The following is a 19,454-nucleotide window of genomic DNA, read 5'->3' on the forward strand; positions in this document are numbered from 1 at the left end:
AACGCCTAACTCGACGAGTAGGGTCGGGATCCAGGACAGTCGTTCGGTTAGGGACTCGGCGAGTTGGAGAGCCAACTCGGCGAGTCGGGTCAACTGAAAGTTGACTCTGACTTTGACTTATGACATGATCAGGGGTAAAATGGTCATTTTACCCAATGGACAGTTAGCAGTGATTGATTGAGTATGTTGTGGGATTTGCAGCCGGAGGATTTCCGGAGCAGCAGTAGGCAGTCAGTTCTCTACCAGATTAGCAGCTATTTCGAGGTGAGTTTCCTTTTCAGTAGAAACGGGTCTAGGGCACCAAGGCCGACCCATGTAAATGAGATGTTAGTACGAGAGTGTGGGCCGAGCCCGTATCTTTGGGTTTAGTCGAGTATGATATATGTGTCAATATGATAGAGTTGCTTATACTTGTTGTCTGTGTGATATTTGTATATTATGGGTTAGCGGTTGAGTGTGGGCAGGGCCCGTATCTCTCCGAGGTTGGAGTGTGGGCTAGGCCCGTATCTCCCAGATAGTAGAGTGTGGGTGAGGCCCGTATCTCCCGGCTAGCAAAGTGTGGGCAGGGCTCGTATCTTCACAAGTGTGGGCGAGGCCCGTATCTTCCCGAGTGTGGGAGAGACCCGTAACTCCTAGCTGAACGTTGTTTGTTATATGCTTGCATGGTATGAGGTATTATGGGGGAACTCACTAAGCTTCATGCTTACGGTTTTCAGTTTTGGTTTCAGGTACCTCCTCAGCTAGGGGAAAGGAGTCGGCGCGGTAGCAGCATGTCACACACACACTCTCTTGTTTCCGCAGTTACGAGTTTATTCTGGGATTGATACTCTAATATTTTGATTGATTGAATGTTGTGGTTTTAATTTGGTTTTCGATGAGAAGTGGTTCAACTAAACAATGTTTTAATTGTTAACGTTTTCTATGTAATGTTTTATAAACGAAATTTTTGGACGTAAAATTTTGGGTCGTTACAAGTTGGTCCTTTGTGTCCTTAGGGCCATAATCTGCACATATTAACACAAACACAAAACCAAACACAATTTCACAGCATTAATAATTTTTAACCTAAAATAATGGTCCTTGGGTATTATATGTACGCTGGGCGTACATCCAGCGTACGCTGGGCGTACGTCCAGGCTCACGAAACTGTATCCTGCTTGTTTTGCTTGTGCCCAAATCAATTTTTTTTTTAAATTAAGCAATTCTACAAGCAATTAACCCAGCAGGGGCAAACAAATGGGCATATCGAGCAAAAAGATTGCATGGTCCTCCACAGTAGAAAAACGGGACCTCCAAAAAAAATATGAATCATTCCCATGTAAATTCCTTGTCTATTCCAAGTTACCAAATCCTTAATAGAGAAACTGTATAGAACAGTTAAAAATCGAAGTCAAAAAGGGGTACGCTTGGCGTTCGTCCCCGAGTTTAAATCGATGGTGTGGGACGGGATTGAGACCAAATTAGGTCCTAGGGTTCAGTTAATTTATAGAAATCGGTCTATTTAAGTGGTAATCGGAACATAACTTGGCGAAATCGGCCCTAATTCAAGAACCCCATAAACCCTAGATTTCTAACAAAGGTATTTTGCAACTTATTCCATTGATTGAAACACAAATGCATAACATTGAGTAACCGAAAAACTTACTTGTGTGTCAAATTTGACAAGAAAAGAAGTAAAATCGAGATTGTTGGAGAGAGTTCGTCTGTCACAGTGTGTGTGAAGAAAGGAGTTGTGAAAAGAATAACAAAGCAGTCAAAGGGTCAAGAGATATACCTGGTCGTCGTCTTACGCTGGGCGTAACGCAATGTTACGCTGGGCGTAACCCCAACTACGTGAAAAATCCATCCGCGATCCGGGGCTTATTACGCATGGCGTAAGTAAACTTACGCGGGGCGTAAGTTTAAATGAAAATTCCCCCTTTTTTTCTTTAATTTAACTTCCTTTTCTTTTAATTATTTAATTAAAGGACTTAAAACTTCATTATTATTTTTTTCTTTTTTATTTCTTCAGCCAATGACGACTTCACAATGAGTGATAATAAAAAAAAAATTGAGACGTCACAATCACTTATCTTTGTCAAGATCAAACGACAATGGTTGATTAAAAACCTTTGCATGCAAGAATTGGTTTGAGAAATACCCACTTTCGGGACCCGTTAGAATATTTCCTTTGTTTTCCCTTGCACCTTTAACTAAAAGCGGAACAAGAAAGTGACCTAAGTAGTCAAGAACAGCAAGAGCTCGGTCTTCCACTTAACCACCACAATATGCCTTGTTATACTACGCCTCATGGATTGAGTTGGACAAATCAACAAAGTAGTAGGCTAAGCAGGTCAAGAATTCCCTAATCGCTTTCATTCTCGAAACCCATGCAAAAAGTAAAGTCAAGCAATGTGTAAAATCCCAAATTCCTGCAAATAAAAACAAGAACCTTCCCGACAAGTGAAATGATATCATTGAAAATCAAACTAAAACTAAAAACTACTAAAAACAAATAACGAATAATCAAATAAACTAAATTAATTGAAAACCATTCCCCGGCAACGGCGCCAAAAACTTGATGTGCACAAAAGTACCCACTAATTTTAGTATTTATAACCTAACAAACTTAGACTATCTATGCACTTATAGGCAGTGTACCTAGTCAGATTACAGTATAGCTTAGGTAAGTCGGGTGTCGATCACAGGGAACGGTGAATTAATTTAATATATTTGATTATAGGTTACAGGTCACACGAAAATAATAAAGAAAATGGTTTAATAAATCTCAAACTAACAAATAACAACTCTCGATAAACTAACATGAAAGCAAATCTCTTCAGGTACTTTGGTTTAGATAAATTACACCTTAAAAACATAGACAATTGCATACACAAATTCATTTATTCATGTTCACCAATTCCTAAAATGATTAGATTCGCGTTCACTATAACTAATCCTTTAGCAAACAAGTCAATTTAAACAGTGATCAGTTGATTAAACTAACATGCTTCCTAGTGTTCAGTTCGTATCAAGCAAGACTTGTAAATATAGTTAATCAAATTAATCATTCAATTAACCTCTTGTTAATGGTCATCAAACAAGGCTCACACATTAACTTATTTATTCTCAAGTTAATCCTAGTTTCACATTCGTTATTCCTAGACTTATAATCTCGATGGTCATCAAATCATAAGAGACAAGCAATCAAGCATATGTTTATCCTACTTAATTTACTTAACAATTAACAGCAAATAATTATCGTTAATACGTAAGGATCTTGTAACAAGCTTGGCAAGATAAATTAAACATAAACAAACAAATTCAATATAGCAATTGGTCTAATAATCTAAGCTTCATTCAATCATAAATACAAAGTAAAAGGTTTTTACACCCAAATCAGAAAATAAATACAGAAAAGTACCACAATGGAATGCTAAACATGGTCATATTAACAAACCATATGACTACCGACATGTATCCGCTCTCCAACCCTTCCGATCTCCGCTCCCGTTAGCTTAACGGCCTTCCGTTCGCCTTCTAGACCCTCAAAACGGCTTAACAGAAGTTTAATATCGACTAAATTAAGTTGGTAGTCGAATTCCCCCTCCTGGTTAGCTGAAACTCGACTTTTATAACCTTTGTAGCCGACTTACGTACGCTGGGCGTAAGTTGGATTACGCTAGGCGTACTAAGGATTACTACGCGATTGAACTTATCCGAGGCCAACCATTACGCGGGGCGTACCCTTAAGTTACGCGGGGCGTAAGTCAATTTGGTCGTTACGCGGGCGTAATTGCTATGGACGCGGGGCGTAATCGGTCTAGTCCAACATTTTTAATTTCTTTTAGCCTTTAAGCCCGGTTTCCGCTTCAGTCTTTTCTTTTGTGCTTTATCGACAACGAATAGCTGCAAAACATAATTCAAAGCATTATGCGTACTTTTTAGTTCTAAGAGAGATTAAATAAGGCCAAAATATTGAGATAAAGTGCATAAAAATATATATAAAAATACACATATCAGACGCCTACTCACTGAAATAACTAGACAAACAATAGCACCTGCAACTCTGCACATTGATAACAAGTCAGCCTTAGACCTCATGAAAAACCCGGTCTTCCACGGGAGAAGCAAGCACATTGACACAAAATTCCAATTCATTAGAGAATGTGTGGAAAATGGTGAAGTAAAGGTGACTCATGTCTGCAGCAAGGAGCAAAGGGCAGATATTCTTACAAAAGTGATGGGAAAATTAAAGCATAAAGAGATGAGGGAGCTGATTGGAGTCAAGTAGGTGACCAATTTTGGATTAGGGGGAAATTGTTGACTTAATCCAGAAATTTTATGTATGTTTTTATTTATTTTGTTGAAAGTTGTGGTCAAAAGTAGGTTTGAATAAGTATACAGCCCGTTGGCTTTAGTATCGAGTCTAGAGGGTAGTGTGAGTTAGTTTCCTTATTTTTCTGCAGTTGATTAGTTTAAAAAGGTGAAAGTGTACGATTGGTAGACTGTGTCTTCTTTTGTTTACTGTGAAAGTGAATAATACAGTACAACTTTTGCCCATTTTGTCCCTGTATTTGCTTTATCTCATAAAAGTCTTCATACCTTTTAAGTCTTACCCTATTACCAACAGACCAAAGGTAAGGTGTTGTCGCCGCTGTCAAAAATCAAGGAAGTTGCGGTGAGTTATTTTATAGAATTATATAGTATTTTTAATTACGTACATTTTTTTTATTGTGTTGCTAATGAATAGATTATAAATTATGGCTGCATGCATGCATGCATGTCTCTTGAATTGAAGGGGCCGATTATGCATTCTCAGCTATCGCAGTAGTGGAAGGGATAAATCAGATAGTGACAGGTGATCTGATCACACTATCAGAACAACAAATCATTGATTGTGATACTGGTAAATCTAACCTTGGATGCAATGGTGGTTTTTATACTAATGCCTTTACCTACATCATAAAAAATGGCGGTATAGACACTGAAGAAGACTATCCCTACACGGACGAGCAGTATAGAGAATGCAAGGTCCGTATCATATTTCCTTCTACTACTGATCGATTAATGATTAGTTAGTTCCAGTTCTATCTTGACTATTATATTCTGTTTACCAATTAATTGTGCAAAAAAACACAAAAGTTATTTCCATTGATAGTTATGCAGATGTTTAATGAACAACGAGACAGAATTACAGAAGGCTGTTGCAAACCAGCCTATAGTTGTTGCTCTTAAACTCAAAATGGATGATTTCCAGCTTTACACTGCGGTAAGTAATCCCAGTTACCTGTCATAATTTTTGAATTTAGTGAAACCAGTTCCAAAATATATCATAATCTTATTTTATTATGGCCCTACTCATTACAAGTTCTTCCCAATGATTCATGGTTAATCTTTCGGAGTGTGTCTCCATGGAATTTTGTTGGTTTAGGGCTTGAGGCACAAGAGTTGTCATTTTGTGGGCTGGGTGGTGGAAAATAATAGTATCATATTAAATTATTTAAGATTAGTTTTTTTTTTGGAAGGGAAATAAAGATTAGGCACCCTTGTTTTGTCTCGTGTATGGATAGGAGTTGTAAGACTCTGTAACTCTGTTCCTATATATAATGATGAGATATTTAGAGAAGTGGAAAGAAAAAAAAGTTTATGGTTATATACTTGATTGAAGTTTTGTTTTTGGAGTAAGTCGTTTCTATTTTCATTAAATTTGTCAGGGTGTCTATAATGGTGAATGTGGATCCGAACTGAACTTAAGTTTAGTTTTAGTTGGGTACGGGACCCAAACAGAAGATGTTTAATAAAGCGGTTTATTTTATTTTTTGATGCGGTTATTCAACCGCTTTAAAAAATATAGCATTATAAAATAGTGTTGTTTTTTGAGGCGGTTCTTAAACCGCCTTAGAAAATGTCCAAAACCGCCTCATAAAAATAGCTTCATAAATGATACTTATTTTTTGATGCTATCCAGAACCGCCTTATAAATTACACTTATTTTTTTGATGCTTTCCAGTACCGCCTTATAAAATATAGCTTCATAAAATAGAGTTATTGAGTTATTTTTTGATGCTGTTATTAAACAGCCTTAGAAACACAATTATTTTTTGATGCTATTATTAAACAGCCTTAGAAAATAGAGTTATTTTTTGATGCTGTTATTGAACAGCCTTAAAAAATAAACGGTCTTTTAAAATACAATACGAATTGCAACATAAAATATCATAAACTGCTTGATTTACAATACAGAAACAAAACAACAAAAAATCATAATAGATGTAAAGGCACAAACCATACAAGAGATTCAAATTATCTTAATAAAAAATCACATTCTTTTCTAACCTTTTCATCCTTGTATCTATTTACAAATTGATATAATAACTTCAGGTATGTAAGTTGTTTAGGAAATTAACTACAAAAGCATATTCAAGTTTTTTTTTTTTATATAGACGTGTTCAGTTTCGTTATCACCATCTTCATATGGCTCCTCTTCGGTATCTTGCAGACTTTTGGAGATGATGCCTACCTTTGACTCTGTTACCTCACTTGGGTAGGAATTCAGAAGCTAATTAAATTACAAAGTAATTTTATCAAAAGGCATACAATCCATTTAATTAAAAGGTAAATTACATAGGTTAGAAATATTATCAATATAAAGGAAAAAACTTACCTTGATTCAATTTTTGTAGATAAAAGACATGAGATTGTTTCTTTTTTTATGTTTTTTCTACCTTTATATCTTCCCCTGCATAGATATGTGCTCTCCTTTGAACGTCACAAGCTTCTTTGCCCAGCCCCTTCTTTCTTCCACATTAAGAAATCAGAGTATCAGACATATAGATTAAGTAATTTTATGAATCAAAATTATAAATCAGAAACATACATGTTAGTCTTGACGTTGGGTTGATCGCGATGGACAAAGATGATTATAGTGGAGGTCGACTCCTCAAAGATTATTCAGATTTATCACGTTGCTAACCTGAAGTCGTGAATCAGCAACGATAGGAGTGGGGTCGACTGAAATCAGAGACGATGGAGGCTGTGGCAGCCCGAATCGACGATGATGCAGACACGGGTGAGAGGACCCAAGGATGTTGGTGAGAGCGGCAATAGTCGATGATATTAGGGTTTGTGTGCCCAAATGAAATTAGATTAAGTAAATATAAAGGGGAAGAGAAAGGCATCGCGCGGGGAATGAAATTTTGGAAGGAGCTTCAGCCCGGGAACAAAAATAAAGAGGGAACTCAATCCAAAACCGCATCAAAAAATACATTTGCTATTACTGTAGTTTTGGAAAACGGCATCAAAAAATACATTTATTAGTGCGATTTTTGAAAGTAGCATCAAAAAATGCATTTATTAGTGCTTTTTAAGAAAACAGCATCAAAAAAATACATTTATTATTAGTGCGGTTTTAGAAAACAGCATCAAAAATATATTTATTAGTGCGATTTTGAAAAATAGCATCAAAAAATGCATTTATTAGTGCTTTTAAAGAAAATAGCATCAAAAAATGCATTTCTTAGTGTGGTTCCTTGATTTATTAATGCTAAAGTGTTTTAATGGTGCGGTCATAGGCTAAAACCGCACAAAAAAAAAACCTTATCGCACTAAAAAATACGTTTTGTACTAGTTGCATGGGGTTCAACTTGGGGAGATGAAGGCTACATAAGATTGAAACGCAATGTAAATGAGATAACCGGTAAATGTGGAATAGCCGAACTGGCATCTTACCCGATCAAAACCAGTCATAACCCATCAAACCCCACAGGTAAAATATTGTTTCGCCTATTAGATATGTGGAGTCCTTGATTTTTTTTTTTAATTTTCTTTTTTGTTTGATATTTTCTGGTGCCAAAGATCTATTTGAGAATGCGATGAGACTCCAACGTGTACATCAAACTCCATCTAATTGATGTTACACTAATTTTTAAGTTCAAAAAAGTAACATGTCTATTTTTTTTTATCTTGTGCAACAGGGGAAGAGAAAAAAGAAAACGGCAATTGATCATGTGATTTGTGTTATTATGCTTGGAAACCTATTTCTATTTGATTACCATCTGATTTATATATCAGATGTTGATTTGTGCAAACCACATTCATACTTAGTTATATAAAACATAATTTGTTGTGTATGGCTAAAAAATGTTATGTACGGATCATTACCTAGCAATGTAATTTTATGTTTTTACTAATATATATAATACATGTAACATATATATTTATAACTTTTTTTTTATCACGGTAGTAGCGAACCAACATCTTTTGACCAATATTAGGCAATTTATAATCTGGAATAGTTGTTGTCATTTCATAATCTTTTCATAATAGCAACCAACTAATATTTGTATTTATTATACTAATATATATAGGCAATAGTGATGTGTGCCACTATGATCAGTATTGTAAAGAGAATCCAGATCTTGGATTATAGGCTATTGCCCTATCATATCTTACATAAAAACGGTTCCTATGGTCAATCTAGTTAGCGTATTTGGTCAAATCTCTAAAAATTTGATAGATATCATTGGTTTGGAGAACTTAGGCTATTGGGTGTGGGTGCCGTCCAAGACCGCACTTTGTGCCACATAGGACGGGAACACCTCCCCCAGACCGCGGTCTGGTGCGGTCTTGGCCGCAGTGCGGTCCTCCAAAGCCGTGCATTTTGATTGGTTGAGGAAAGATCGAGCCGTTGAGCATTTTCTTTTTCTTTTTTTTGTTTTTTTTTCTTTCCTATATATAAATATCAACTTAAAATTTTTTCACAACACAATCTCCTCTATTTTAAAAAAAAAAAAATTTAAAAATCACTACTCTCTCAAAAATATCATCTTCTTCATGTTTTTTTTTAGTAACGCAATGTACTGTTTTTTTTTAATTTTCAAATAATGAAAAATTATGTTTTTTTTATTAAAATAGAAGTTATATTAAATTAAAATAGTTTAAAAAAAGATTTATTAAATTAAAATACTTAAAAAAACAAAAAAAATAAAAAAAAATGAAAAGTGTGGCAAGAAACCACATTTGAGTGATAAAAGATGACATGACGATTATATGGCGGAGGAGGAAGTGCAGTTTCGGTGACACTACTCCCTCCGGCCTTCCATAATGTTGTCCTTGTCAAGCCAAAAAGACAAATTTATCTTTTTTCTTTTATCCATTTAAAATTTTTAATAATATGAAATTTACAAAGGACCCCACCCTAACCATCCTCTTCATCACCGGCTATATTTCATCCCACACCGCCTCATCTCCTGCCACCAACAATCCGGTCAACCTCCACTGGCCATTGCCAACTAGTCAGCTCTCTCTCTCTCTCTCTCTCTCATTTATATCTCTAAAAAATTTGTTGATTTCATATGGGATTAACGGTGCATATCTTTTTGTTATAACCCCACGCTTTTGATTATTGTGTATTCCTCCCGGGCAACCTTGTGTATTTTCCCTCCAAATGCCAACGCACAGTACACAATAACCAAAAGTGGATGTAACAATCATCTTTTATTTTGTTTCATTGTTCTGAATTAACTGTTGAGATGCAGTTCCGTTACCGATGATTTTTTTTTTTTTTTGTAAACCCCGTTTCAATTTTATTATAAAGTAATAAAGCATCTGGAAATAAAATCAATATCCAAATAATTGCAAATGTCTCCTTATTAACTTAATTGAGATTTTACTTTTACATCACATTCTTGAGCTACCTTCCTAGTCCCAAACCCTAATTCCACAACTAACCCAGCACTCGGGTGGAAGCAACCAGGTTTCCTTTCTTGAACCGGATCTTTGATCTGAGATATCTCATCACCCAAACACTGGCCCACACCATCATTCCGAATCCGGGTCGAGTCATATTGAGATCCGAATTTATACGGCAAGAGGGGTGGAATTGGCCAAAATGGTGGTCCATTCTCTTGCGTATTGTAACCCGAACCCAATGACCAAACCGGACCCTTGTGATGTTGACTTTCTCCTGCATGGATGTTGACTTTTGACCCGATTACTTGATGGGCCCCCTCGGATCCAATGGTTTTTTGCTTCAGTGGGTTGTACGTGCATTGTTGAACTTGTACATTGGAAAAAGGTCGCTGAATATGGAATAACCCCGGAATGCTACGTAGGTAACTGAATTTCCTCTGAATGGTTAATACTAAATTCAGATCTTCAAGAATCTGCATACATATGTTGTACCATATGCATCAAAACTTGTACATTCCACAACATACTTGTACTTTACCAATTAAAAATTGTACCTTATCAAAAGACCCCAGTTGAATAATACCTTCTCTGACAGATATCACTGCAATCGTCTGGTTCATTCAGAAACGATCTTAATTAATTCGTACATTATTATTATTATTATTATCATTCATTAAAAGCAGTATTTTAAAGGAAAGAGCTAAATTTGCTAACCTTAATCCCTGAATTGAAATGAAAGTCCCAAGCTTTTGGTTGCTGTTTACAAAAAAAAAAAGTAACGAATTAAAGCAATCAAATAACAAGAAAGTTTCATGAAGATCAAATCAAATGAGGGTCTTTACTTACAGGATCAATAGTTGCATTCCATGAAGAAAGAAAGCTTGGATCAGTACTCTGCTCATTTGATCCATCTTTAAACACCCATCTGTGACTGTTATCTGCAGCTACTTTCCCTATCAATCTGCATGCCACTCAAAAAAAACTTTCATAAATCTTGTTCATTTCTTCAACATAAAAGTCATGTCGTTGGTGTTCTTAGTTCTTACCCTTCTCCATAATTGTAAACTTCATGGGACAGTTTGAAGAAGATATCACGTCCAAATCTACCCTTCAAGAACCCATCGTTGTTCCCAATTCGCTCACATTCATCAAGATCACAAAACCCATCTTCCCAAACAAGAATCCTATAAATACATCACCAAGAACCAAAAGTATTAGAAATCACACGTTAAAGATTGATAAAATGTAAACTTTTTTTTTTTACCAGTTACGTTTGTTTCCTTTTGCTCGATCAAGAACACCTCCTTCATTGTCCCACCTGCATCCAAACAATAACATATTAAAACACCAAGAACAACAATCACATAACATTTATTGGATTGTGATTGGTGATTACTTTGGAGGAGGGTAGATTCGAGGCAAGATTCGCCAGAAAACAGCATACACCCATTTGGGGGAAGTAATGTTGTCTGATGAAGAACAGGTGCATAGACCTTTTAAGGTGTGTTGTATAAGACAAGCTAACATAGGAAGTCCCTCCATTGTTATTGGTAATTGGTGCACTGAAACACACATGAAAAAATGAATTGTATGAGTGTTGTTGATGGATATAGCTAGTAGGAAACCCGAATGCTAGGTTTTGGAAAACACGTGGGTCCCGTTGTCTTAATCGGGGGAGACTATGGTCCTTATAAGTTAACGGAGTACAACTGTAGTGTGTGTTTGTTGGTGTGGTCATTGCAATTATGTTGAAAAGTTTCGGGTGAAGCATGCGGTTGATATGCCCGACCTTGTGTTCGTGTGTTTCTGGGGCTACTTGTTCATTGAGTGTGGTTTTTCGAGTATCTTTTCTTTTATATAAAATAGATAGATATTTTGTAATAATTAATACGCAGTTTTAAGTGTTACATTTTCAGTCGATATGTCGATAGTAAAAATCAGTGAATGAGTTTATTTGAGGGACAAAAAGTGTAACAAAAATTTTTTTAGTGATAGAAAAGGTTTATATTTATTTTTGTTGACATATTGATAAGTTAGCGGAAAACATATTCACTAATGGTGTAATTTACCCAAGTTGTGGGAAATTTAAGGAAGCACAAGAAAAAGAGGGCATATATCTATGGTCCTGTGTTTGACAGTTGCCCTTGAATGCCAGCTGAAATGGAGGGGTAGGGTAAGACAGTGGTCCTAACCTCTAGATACGAATCCTAGCTAATGCTTGACAACATGTCAAGATACATAATTTGAAAAGGGAAGATAAAAGTAAATATGATCATCGTTACTTTGAAAATTTTAACAAAATAATACATAAAATGATCTTGTTTTGGTTAATAAACTATGTAAATATTGTTTTATATTTGATAGAAATGAAATTTGTGCACTAGCTAGGCGCTTATGTCATTCATGCATGGACTATTTATTGTATGCGTAATGTGGATCATGCTGAGGTTGCTGGTAAGTATAATCCTTTCACAGAAAAGAAAACAGATTTTTTGAGTTGCTTATAGAAGAAAAAATGTCGTTAATTTAGAAAAAAAATAATAATAATGAAATCTTTGACAAGTAATTATTAGGGTATTTTTGGAGGATAAATGAATAGTACATTGAGTGGAAATGTGGGGAAAGAAAGGAAAGGTTTGACAAGTACAAATCAAAAGGGAGAAGGGGCACCCACCCAAGACCCATACCCATATGGGCAACAGTTGCATGGTCTCCCCACCACAACAATAATAACCCTTTGCCATTTCTAATTCTAGGGACACATACAATAGGACAATTCTGTAATACCAATCTCCAATGGCATGCCATACATTTCATAAATCATCCTCTTTGAATATAGATTCTACAATCTTTATTGGTCCCAAATACCCCCACCCCATGGGACCTAACCTAACCCACAAAGGTGCACCACTTGGTTCGAACCACTCACCCAACCAATATCGGTTCTAGTCTTAGAAGCCATCCATCTATCAACTATCAGCTCAGATGTTGCTGGAAGAATAATCCTTTTGCAGAATAGAAAAACACTTTTGTGTCGCTAATAGAAGAAATTGTTATTAATTTATAAATAAAAAAGGTGTCCAAAAAGTGATTGATCAAAATTTCAAAAAAAAGGAACTACAAATATTACATGAAAAAAAAAATGCTACAACAAAGAATACACTTTTTCTATGGCTTTCATAAATCCCTGGTTCCCTAAAAGAAGATAGATATATTTGAGGTGAACTCACCACACACCACTCACCACTCACCACAGGCTCAAGGTCGACCAGAGTCTCCATCATCAACCACAGATGCTTTCTTTCCATTGTAACGCTGCAAAAAGAAGACAATGTAAAAAGTGTAGGGTTTATAGAAGTAATGATAAAAAAGATTGGATTGTGGAAAGAAAATTAAAAGAGGGAGTTTGTAGGTACCCGTTTTCCGAAAGTGAAGGGAACGTATCTATATTTTATCATATGCATTATTTGCCTCTTCATTGTTGAAACAAAGAGTACAAGCCAATAGAACAATAGAATTGGCCAAAATACAGGCACATCAAACATACTGAAGAATGTCAGTGTAAAAGCGATACAAAATGCTTTTGTAATCGAGTACCTGCAATCAAAGAGAAGAAGATATTATCTTTCACCAACAAAAAATTTGTGATTTTCAAATTCTACTTTCCATTATCTTGCATTTAAGGTGTTATACATGTGGGGTTCTTGATTTTCATATTTTACTTTCCATTATCTTGCATTTAAGGTAATATACATGTGGAGTTCTTGATTTTCAGATTCTACTTTCCATTATCTTGCATTTCAGATTCTACTTTCCATTGAGACTCCAACATGCTAGATATGTGGATTGTGGAGCACCGGATACATAATTTCTAGTGTTTGTATAATTGGGCTCAAAGCCAAATCAGTTTTGTGTTCCTAGCAGATCAGCTAATCATCTACAGTTACATCATATATTCATATGGTAAACAATGAAGTCACAGAGATTCTTGTTTTCTCAGTTTCAAAGTCATCAGTTTGATATCAACTTTTCACTTACATAAAAGTGTAAAACTATTTACATTGATTAGTTTGCTGATTCTGACCCAAATGGCATCGTTTGATCAGGTAAGCTCCATAAATCATAAATTACAGTGACTTCGTATATATTATTACATTAGATCAGTTATATTTAGAACTAAATACAACTGGTATTCCCTTAATTCGAGCATACTAAGCCAATTAGGGTTTCCCAACTGTGAAATCACGAAAATATAATTGATGGCGTTTCAAGTGCAACAGACAATTCAATCCAGATTTGCCACTAAGTGTCAGCTAATATATAGCTAAATGAGGAAGAATATACAATCACAGGCGCATTGTAAAAGCCCTAAATCACACATACGATTAGGAACAGAGCAAGTGAAAACAGACGCACCAGAACTTAAATTCAGGTAGGCGGCGGACAAAGGGGCGGAATTCTTCGGATCGGCTGGTAGGTAGAGACGGACCATCAAGCTCTGGATCAACCTGAGGGGAAAGGAAAGCGAGGAAGAGCTGAAGGATGTAGATTCCGAGGCCGTAAGTTATGATGTAAAAACCTTGAACGAAGTAAACACGAAGGGCGTAGATGAATAAGACGACGGCAAAACCGATCCAACGGTGGAGGACGTGTGGAGTTGACTTGTCGAGGAGGTGTTGGTATCGGCGGGATACAGTGAAGGTCCATTCAGAGAGCGATGAGGATTTGAGATCGGTGTCTCCTCCGCCTCCGCCTCCGCCTCCATTACCACCACCAACCACCCCAGCAACATTCATGTTTCTATTGATTTCTTCTTCTTCTTCCTCTCTGTATTGAGGATCAGCGAGGAAGATGCCGAGACCAAAAAAAAGAGATCCAGATGCCGGTTCTCAGAGACTGTTAGGTACGACAAAAGTTAGTTTCAACTTTAAGTAGCTAACTTGTGTACTTTGAGTCACTTGGATAAATTTGATTTTGCGGCTGGGGACCGATTTACAAAATATTTTGAATAAATTTGATTTTAAAGCAAACCGAGATATCTCATAGCAAATTCACAACAGTCAACCGCAAGGTCATGACATTTTACGTGGTGTTGCACGGGAGAGTTAAGGGTTGTACGATAGTATAAAAAATAAAATTTCGAAAATTTTCCACTGGTGCCGGAAAAATTAGGGGTTACCGGTACCACCATGGACCACCCCTAGGTCCGCCCTTGATGGGGTATGGGAATTGTTTCACATGTATATATCGTTCTCCACTAGTGAACACCACCCTCAAGCATAGTGGGTGTGTTGTGGACGGGTCATCACCACGAACATCTACGCAACCTTTGTATTTATCTCTCTTCCCTTTCTTTTTATCTCTCTCTCTCTCTTCTTCACTAGTAGGTCATTAGTGAACTTCACCCCACATGTATAATAGGTTGGTTGTGAAAGAAGATCATGATAATGTGGAGTTACACCCCACGCGTATGGACACCGGATAGCCTAATACAATGTATAGTATATTTTTCTCTTGCCGTTATGACTTACGGGCTGTTTGGCAGGATCTGAATTTTTAAGATCTGAATTATTAATAGATCTGAACTGCTAAGAGGGTTTGAAATTTTAAGAGCTGAATGTTTAACATGTTGTTTGATTGGAACCTCTGAATTGTTGTGCTGAATTATTAAAACGACCATTTTACCCTTTTGTTTTAATTTTTATTGAATTGAAGTGTTTGTTTAGAAAATAACCTAATAAATTTCTTCAATACGTATTAAAAAATATATAAACACCGTATAAAATCCAAATTTAGCATAAATCAAACTCAAACATAACTATTTTTAAATCCAAAAAATCATACTAAAATCCAAATAAAATCCTACAAAATTAATTTGGCCCTAATTGATTCGCAATCTGGTCACGCAAATTATCTATGTATTCATTGCCTTGTGAACCCCATTCTATATCGTCTACGTTTTGGCCATCATTTTCTCCTCCTTGTGTTTGACCATTATTCTCCTCGAATGCCATAAATAACTCATCATGAATATTGCATTTCCTTATGAAATTGTGGACTGCAAAACAAGCAATGATTATATCTCTTTGCACTAAAAAGGAAAATGAGCTATTTGCTTTAGGATTGGGAATCTCGCCTTCAAAACACTGTAAGCACGTTTAATAACATTTCTGAGTTGTGCATGTGCATGATTGAATTTGTCTTCCTTAGTTAACACACGTCGTCGTCGAAAATCGACTAACCAATACCTCGTGTTGCGGTAAGGAATCATAAATCCACGAGTGTTGGTGTATGCAGCATCGCAAAGGTAATATTTATCTATACACATGAGTGAAGGAAGTATTGTATATAGAAATTTAAAATCATATTTTAGAATAAATTTAAAAAGAATTACAAACCTGGAGGAGGAAACGGAAAGCCTGAAGTCGGGTTAAATGCAACTTCTTTCAAAACTCGTGAATCATGTGTTATACCCTCCCAACCGGCTCATACGAATGTGAATATCATATAAAAATCACAAATTCCTAAAACATTTTGAAAGCATTCACCTTTTCCTCTTCCCCTGTAGCGAGTTTGTTGATCAGCAGGCACTACTGCATGCACAAGAGTTTCATCTAACACACCTATTTCTCCAGGAAAGATTTCTTTTAGCCTACGATATCTCTCTGATGAACTCACGGTTGCATTAGAATTCGTCGGCACTATAACTTCTTTTGCAAAAATCATCATTGCATTTAGCACCTCATGAAAGCATCTATGAACTGTTTCTGTGGAGTGTTGAAACCTTCGTTTGATAATTCTGAACCGTTTATTATGTGCTATAGTTGTCAAGAACATAGTCATCTTTTCTTCAACGCTTATATACCTACTACTTTGCAACCAATTGTTTCGTCTAAAATGATTGCATAAAAATACATACGCTTCACGTGAAAGACACATCAGCTCATGACATTGTGTAGAAGTTCCATGTAACAATTTTTGTGTATGTCGATGACCGCTCATTTACGAATCATTATCAATTGCCCTTCCAATTCTATTGGATGCTAGATTCAACCAATAGCAACATAGTAAAATGAAAAATGCAATTTCTTCCTCCGAATCCATAAGCAATCTGTTATTTTGAAAATACATAACAATTATATTAACAACATATAACTTAAAAATTCATCCAAAACATCAAGTCATTCATGTCATATAAAAATCTAGTAATCCAAAGATCAAGTAATCCAAAAAATTATCTAGTTCAAACCAAACATCAAGTAATCCAAAAAAAACCATCTAGTTCAAACCAAACATCTAGTTATCTAAAAAAAAACATCAAAACATTCAAAACATCTACTTAGCGAAACATTCCATAATATGATCCAACAGTCTTGACCCAATTCTCACAAATAGTTGGATCAATGGTTAACCACACGTGCCTCTTATCCGCACATTCACCAAAAAGAGCAACAACAGTAGTGTATCTTGGATCAAATATTCCCCATCCTAACTTCTCCAACTTTTCCATACACACATCCAAATTTGAAGAAGTATGCTTTTCCACAAATATTTTAGCAACTGTGGCAATATCTTCCCCGATTTCAAGCAATCTTAAATTCGATGTATCTTTACCCTTATATTTACCCTTATATTTACTTTTATTTTGACTCTTTGTCGTATCTGTAGACTTTTGTTTTTTTGATTGAGCGGATAACTCGTCACTGAGACCTACAGTTTCTTGTTGAGTGCAATCGATGTCATCAAAGTCATGCAAACTATAGTGGCTTGACTCTTGAGTAGGACGGGGAAGGGTAGAAGTTGGTCCCCAACTATGAATGCCTGTTGGCGAAGGGTAGTGGCGCTCTTCTCAAACTTTCAACATGTTTGTTCGACTGCTTGAAAATTATTATATTAGATTATTAAAGCCTAATAATAATTTTTTATTATAAAAATACAAAATACCTTTATTTCTAGTTGCCATTCTTCTTCTGAAAGATTAAAGGTGTTGGTTACGGGATTAGAAACATTCTCGGTTTTGTTTTTTAACTTCAACCAAGCTGAAAACTTTGACTTTAAGTAATCGTAGCGATTCTTCATTTGCTTTTGGTCCACAAAAAAATTATGTTCTTTTGCTAATTTTTCTGCTATAATCCTCCAAGAGAGTGCTTTCAAACTACCCCCTTCCCGACCATTAACTATAATTTTTGCAAACATGCTTCCAGAATAGCTTTTTCAATAGCTTCTACCTTCCAACTAATCATAGGCTTCTTTTGTGACATGTCTAGTATCATTTCAATAACAAATCAGCATATAACAATACAAATCAGCACATAATAGTACAAATCAACACATAACAATATAAATCAACACTTAACAACAAAAAATAATGCATAAACAGCAAAAATCAACATCATCTAACAACAAAAATCTACCCATAAACAGCCAAAATCAGAGCAAATGAGCACATAACAGCACAAATCAATCACAAATCAGCATCTAACAACAAAAATCTACCCATAAACAGCACATAACAACACAAATCAATCACAAATCAGCCAAAATCAACTAGAAATCAAGTCTCATATTTCAGCAATCAACATAATTTTAGAAATCAATGAAGGTATTTCCGATTATAAATTTCACATACAAAAAACGACAACAAATTTTGAAGAACAACAGGGGGGAAATGAGAAAAAAAACATTAGAAAAAAACAAACAACAAGGGCTGATGTCGATGCTGATTTGAGGCAACATCAGAAAAAAATGAGAAAAAAGAGGAGAAAAAAGAAGAACACGAACCTAATGTCGATGCTACTGCTGAAGTCGACAATGGCGAGGCTGCGACGACAAGAGATGGCAATAGGGAGGGCTGCGACGGCGGCAGGAGATGGCGATAGGGAGGAAGATCTTCGGTGCTTGGAGTGTCAACGATGGAAGCGACGCGATTGAAGAGAGGGAAGCAGCTGAACACAAAAGGATTAGGGCGGGTTTTTTTTTTTTTTTTTTTTTTTAATTTTAGATGGGCTTCCAAGTCTGAATCGGTAAGTGATAAAATTCAGTTTAAGAGCTCAAAATAAGATGTAAACAAACGGTCTGAATCTTAGCGATTCAGACTTACCCCTTATTAAGTGGTATTAAGATGCAAACAAACGGGGCCTTAGGCTATCGATTATAGTTATACTTTCGTAAGAGGGTGATTTAGCATCCTTTCCACAGATGAACACCATTTCAAAATAAATAAATAAATAAAATAAAATAAAAATTGTCTTGTGGTGTGGCTTCGGCTACGGTCCTCATGAAAACAGAAAAAAAAATTCTCTCCTTTTTTGTCTTCTTTCTCATTTTTCTTTGTTTCTTTTGTTCTCTTTCTTTTTCTCTTAGTGTAAACACTGTTGGAGGAGAAAGTCGTTCCCTCTCAACCCACTGAACCCGTTGTCACATCAATTTTTGTCTCTTCTTTTTCTTCTCTTTCCTAATCCACAATACATAAAAATCATATATTTCTCAACCCACTAAATTAAATATATATATATATATATATATATATATATATATATATATATAAACAATTAAGGTACAAGTTTTAAAACACATAGTACAAGAAAAAATGAGAGAGAGAAAGTAGAGAGAGATGATGAAGTGGGTTAGTGAAACCAATTAACCAACCCGTTAAGCGGGAGTGGTACCGTCGATAATTCTATTGCTAATTAAGATTTTATCGTTGATTGTTTTGTATTTTTTTTAAATTGAATTGGTTGAGTGGATTCAAAAAAATAAGGCTTTCATGTGTTGTGGGTTGG

At 35.7% G+C, this 19,454-nt stretch overlaps 2 protein-coding genes and 2 long non-coding RNA genes across 4 annotated transcripts; 1 reads left to right on the top strand and 3 right to left on the bottom strand.

The window, feature by feature from the left end:
* Positions 1–3,315: 3,315 nt before the first annotated feature.
* Positions 3,316–4,188, bottom strand: LOC145067847 (uncharacterized). Its single transcript, XR_013688898.1, has 2 exons — positions 4,015–4,188; positions 3,316–3,888 (listed from the first exon to the last, which is right to left on the bottom strand). It is a non-coding gene; the product is annotated as an uncharacterized LOC145067847 (long non-coding RNA).
* Positions 4,189–9,606: 5,418 nt separating this feature from the next.
* Positions 9,607–11,286, bottom strand: LOC145079331 (transcription factor LHW-like). Its single transcript, XM_079023105.1, has 7 exons — positions 11,069–11,286; positions 10,937–10,990; positions 10,719–10,856; positions 10,519–10,633; positions 10,387–10,428; positions 10,227–10,283; positions 9,607–10,145 (listed from the first exon to the last, which is right to left on the bottom strand). The coding sequence occupies exons 1-7, from the start codon at positions 11,245–11,247 to the stop codon at positions 9,633–9,635; spliced, it is 1,098 nt and encodes a 365-aa protein (XP_078879231.1). The 5' UTR covers positions 11,248–11,286; the 3' UTR covers positions 9,607–9,632.
* A 1,413-nt stretch (positions 11,287–12,699) lies between these two features.
* LOC145079347 (protein RER1A-like) lies at positions 12,700–14,605 on the bottom strand. The gene is made up of 3 exons (XM_079023106.1): positions 14,089–14,605; positions 13,089–13,269; positions 12,700–12,987 (listed from the first exon to the last, which is right to left on the bottom strand). The coding sequence occupies exons 1-3, from the start codon at positions 14,466–14,468 to the stop codon at positions 12,931–12,933; spliced, it is 618 nt and encodes a 205-aa protein (XP_078879232.1). The 5' UTR covers positions 14,469–14,605; the 3' UTR covers positions 12,700–12,930.
* On the top strand, positions 13,221–15,185 carry LOC145079363 (uncharacterized). The gene is made up of 2 exons (XR_013694886.1): positions 13,221–13,356; positions 13,477–15,185. It is a non-coding gene; the product is annotated as an uncharacterized LOC145079363 (long non-coding RNA).
* The last annotated feature ends 4,269 nt before the right edge of the window (positions 15,186–19,454 follow it).

Source organism: Lactuca serriola, chromosome 1 (genome assembly GCF_051521515.1).
Source record: "Lactuca serriola cultivar US96UC23 chromosome 1, Lser_US96UC23_V15, whole genome shotgun sequence".
Lineage (NCBI taxonomy): Eukaryota > Viridiplantae > Streptophyta > Magnoliopsida > Asterales > Asteraceae > Lactuca > Lactuca serriola.

Excerpts from the sequence above, each read along its gene's own strand:
- LOC145079347 (XM_079023106.1), bottom strand. The coding sequence starts at position 14,468 with ATGAATGTTGCTGGGGTGGTTGGTGGTGGTAATGGAGGCGGAGGCGGA. Across the intron at positions 13,270-14,088 it reads CTACCTGAATTTAAGTTCTG|GTACTCGATTACAAAAGCAT; the intron begins GTGCGTCTGTTT and ends CTTTGATTGCAG. Across the intron at positions 12,988-13,088 it reads CCTTCACTTTCGGAAAACGG|CGTTACAATGGAAAGAAAGC; the intron begins GTACCTACAAAC and ends TTCTTTTTGCAG.
- LOC145079331 (XM_079023105.1), bottom strand. The coding sequence starts at position 11,247 with ATGTGTGTTTCAGTGCACCAATTACCAATAACAATGGAGGGACTTCCT. Across the intron at positions 10,429-10,518 it reads GGAATGCAACTATTGATCCT|CAACCAAAAGCTTGGGACTT; the intron begins GTAAGTAAAGAC and ends TTTTGTAAACAG. Across the intron at positions 10,284-10,386 it reads ATTTCAATTCAGGGATTAAG|ACGATTGCAGTGATATCTGT; the intron begins GTTAGCAAATTT and ends TGAATGAACCAG.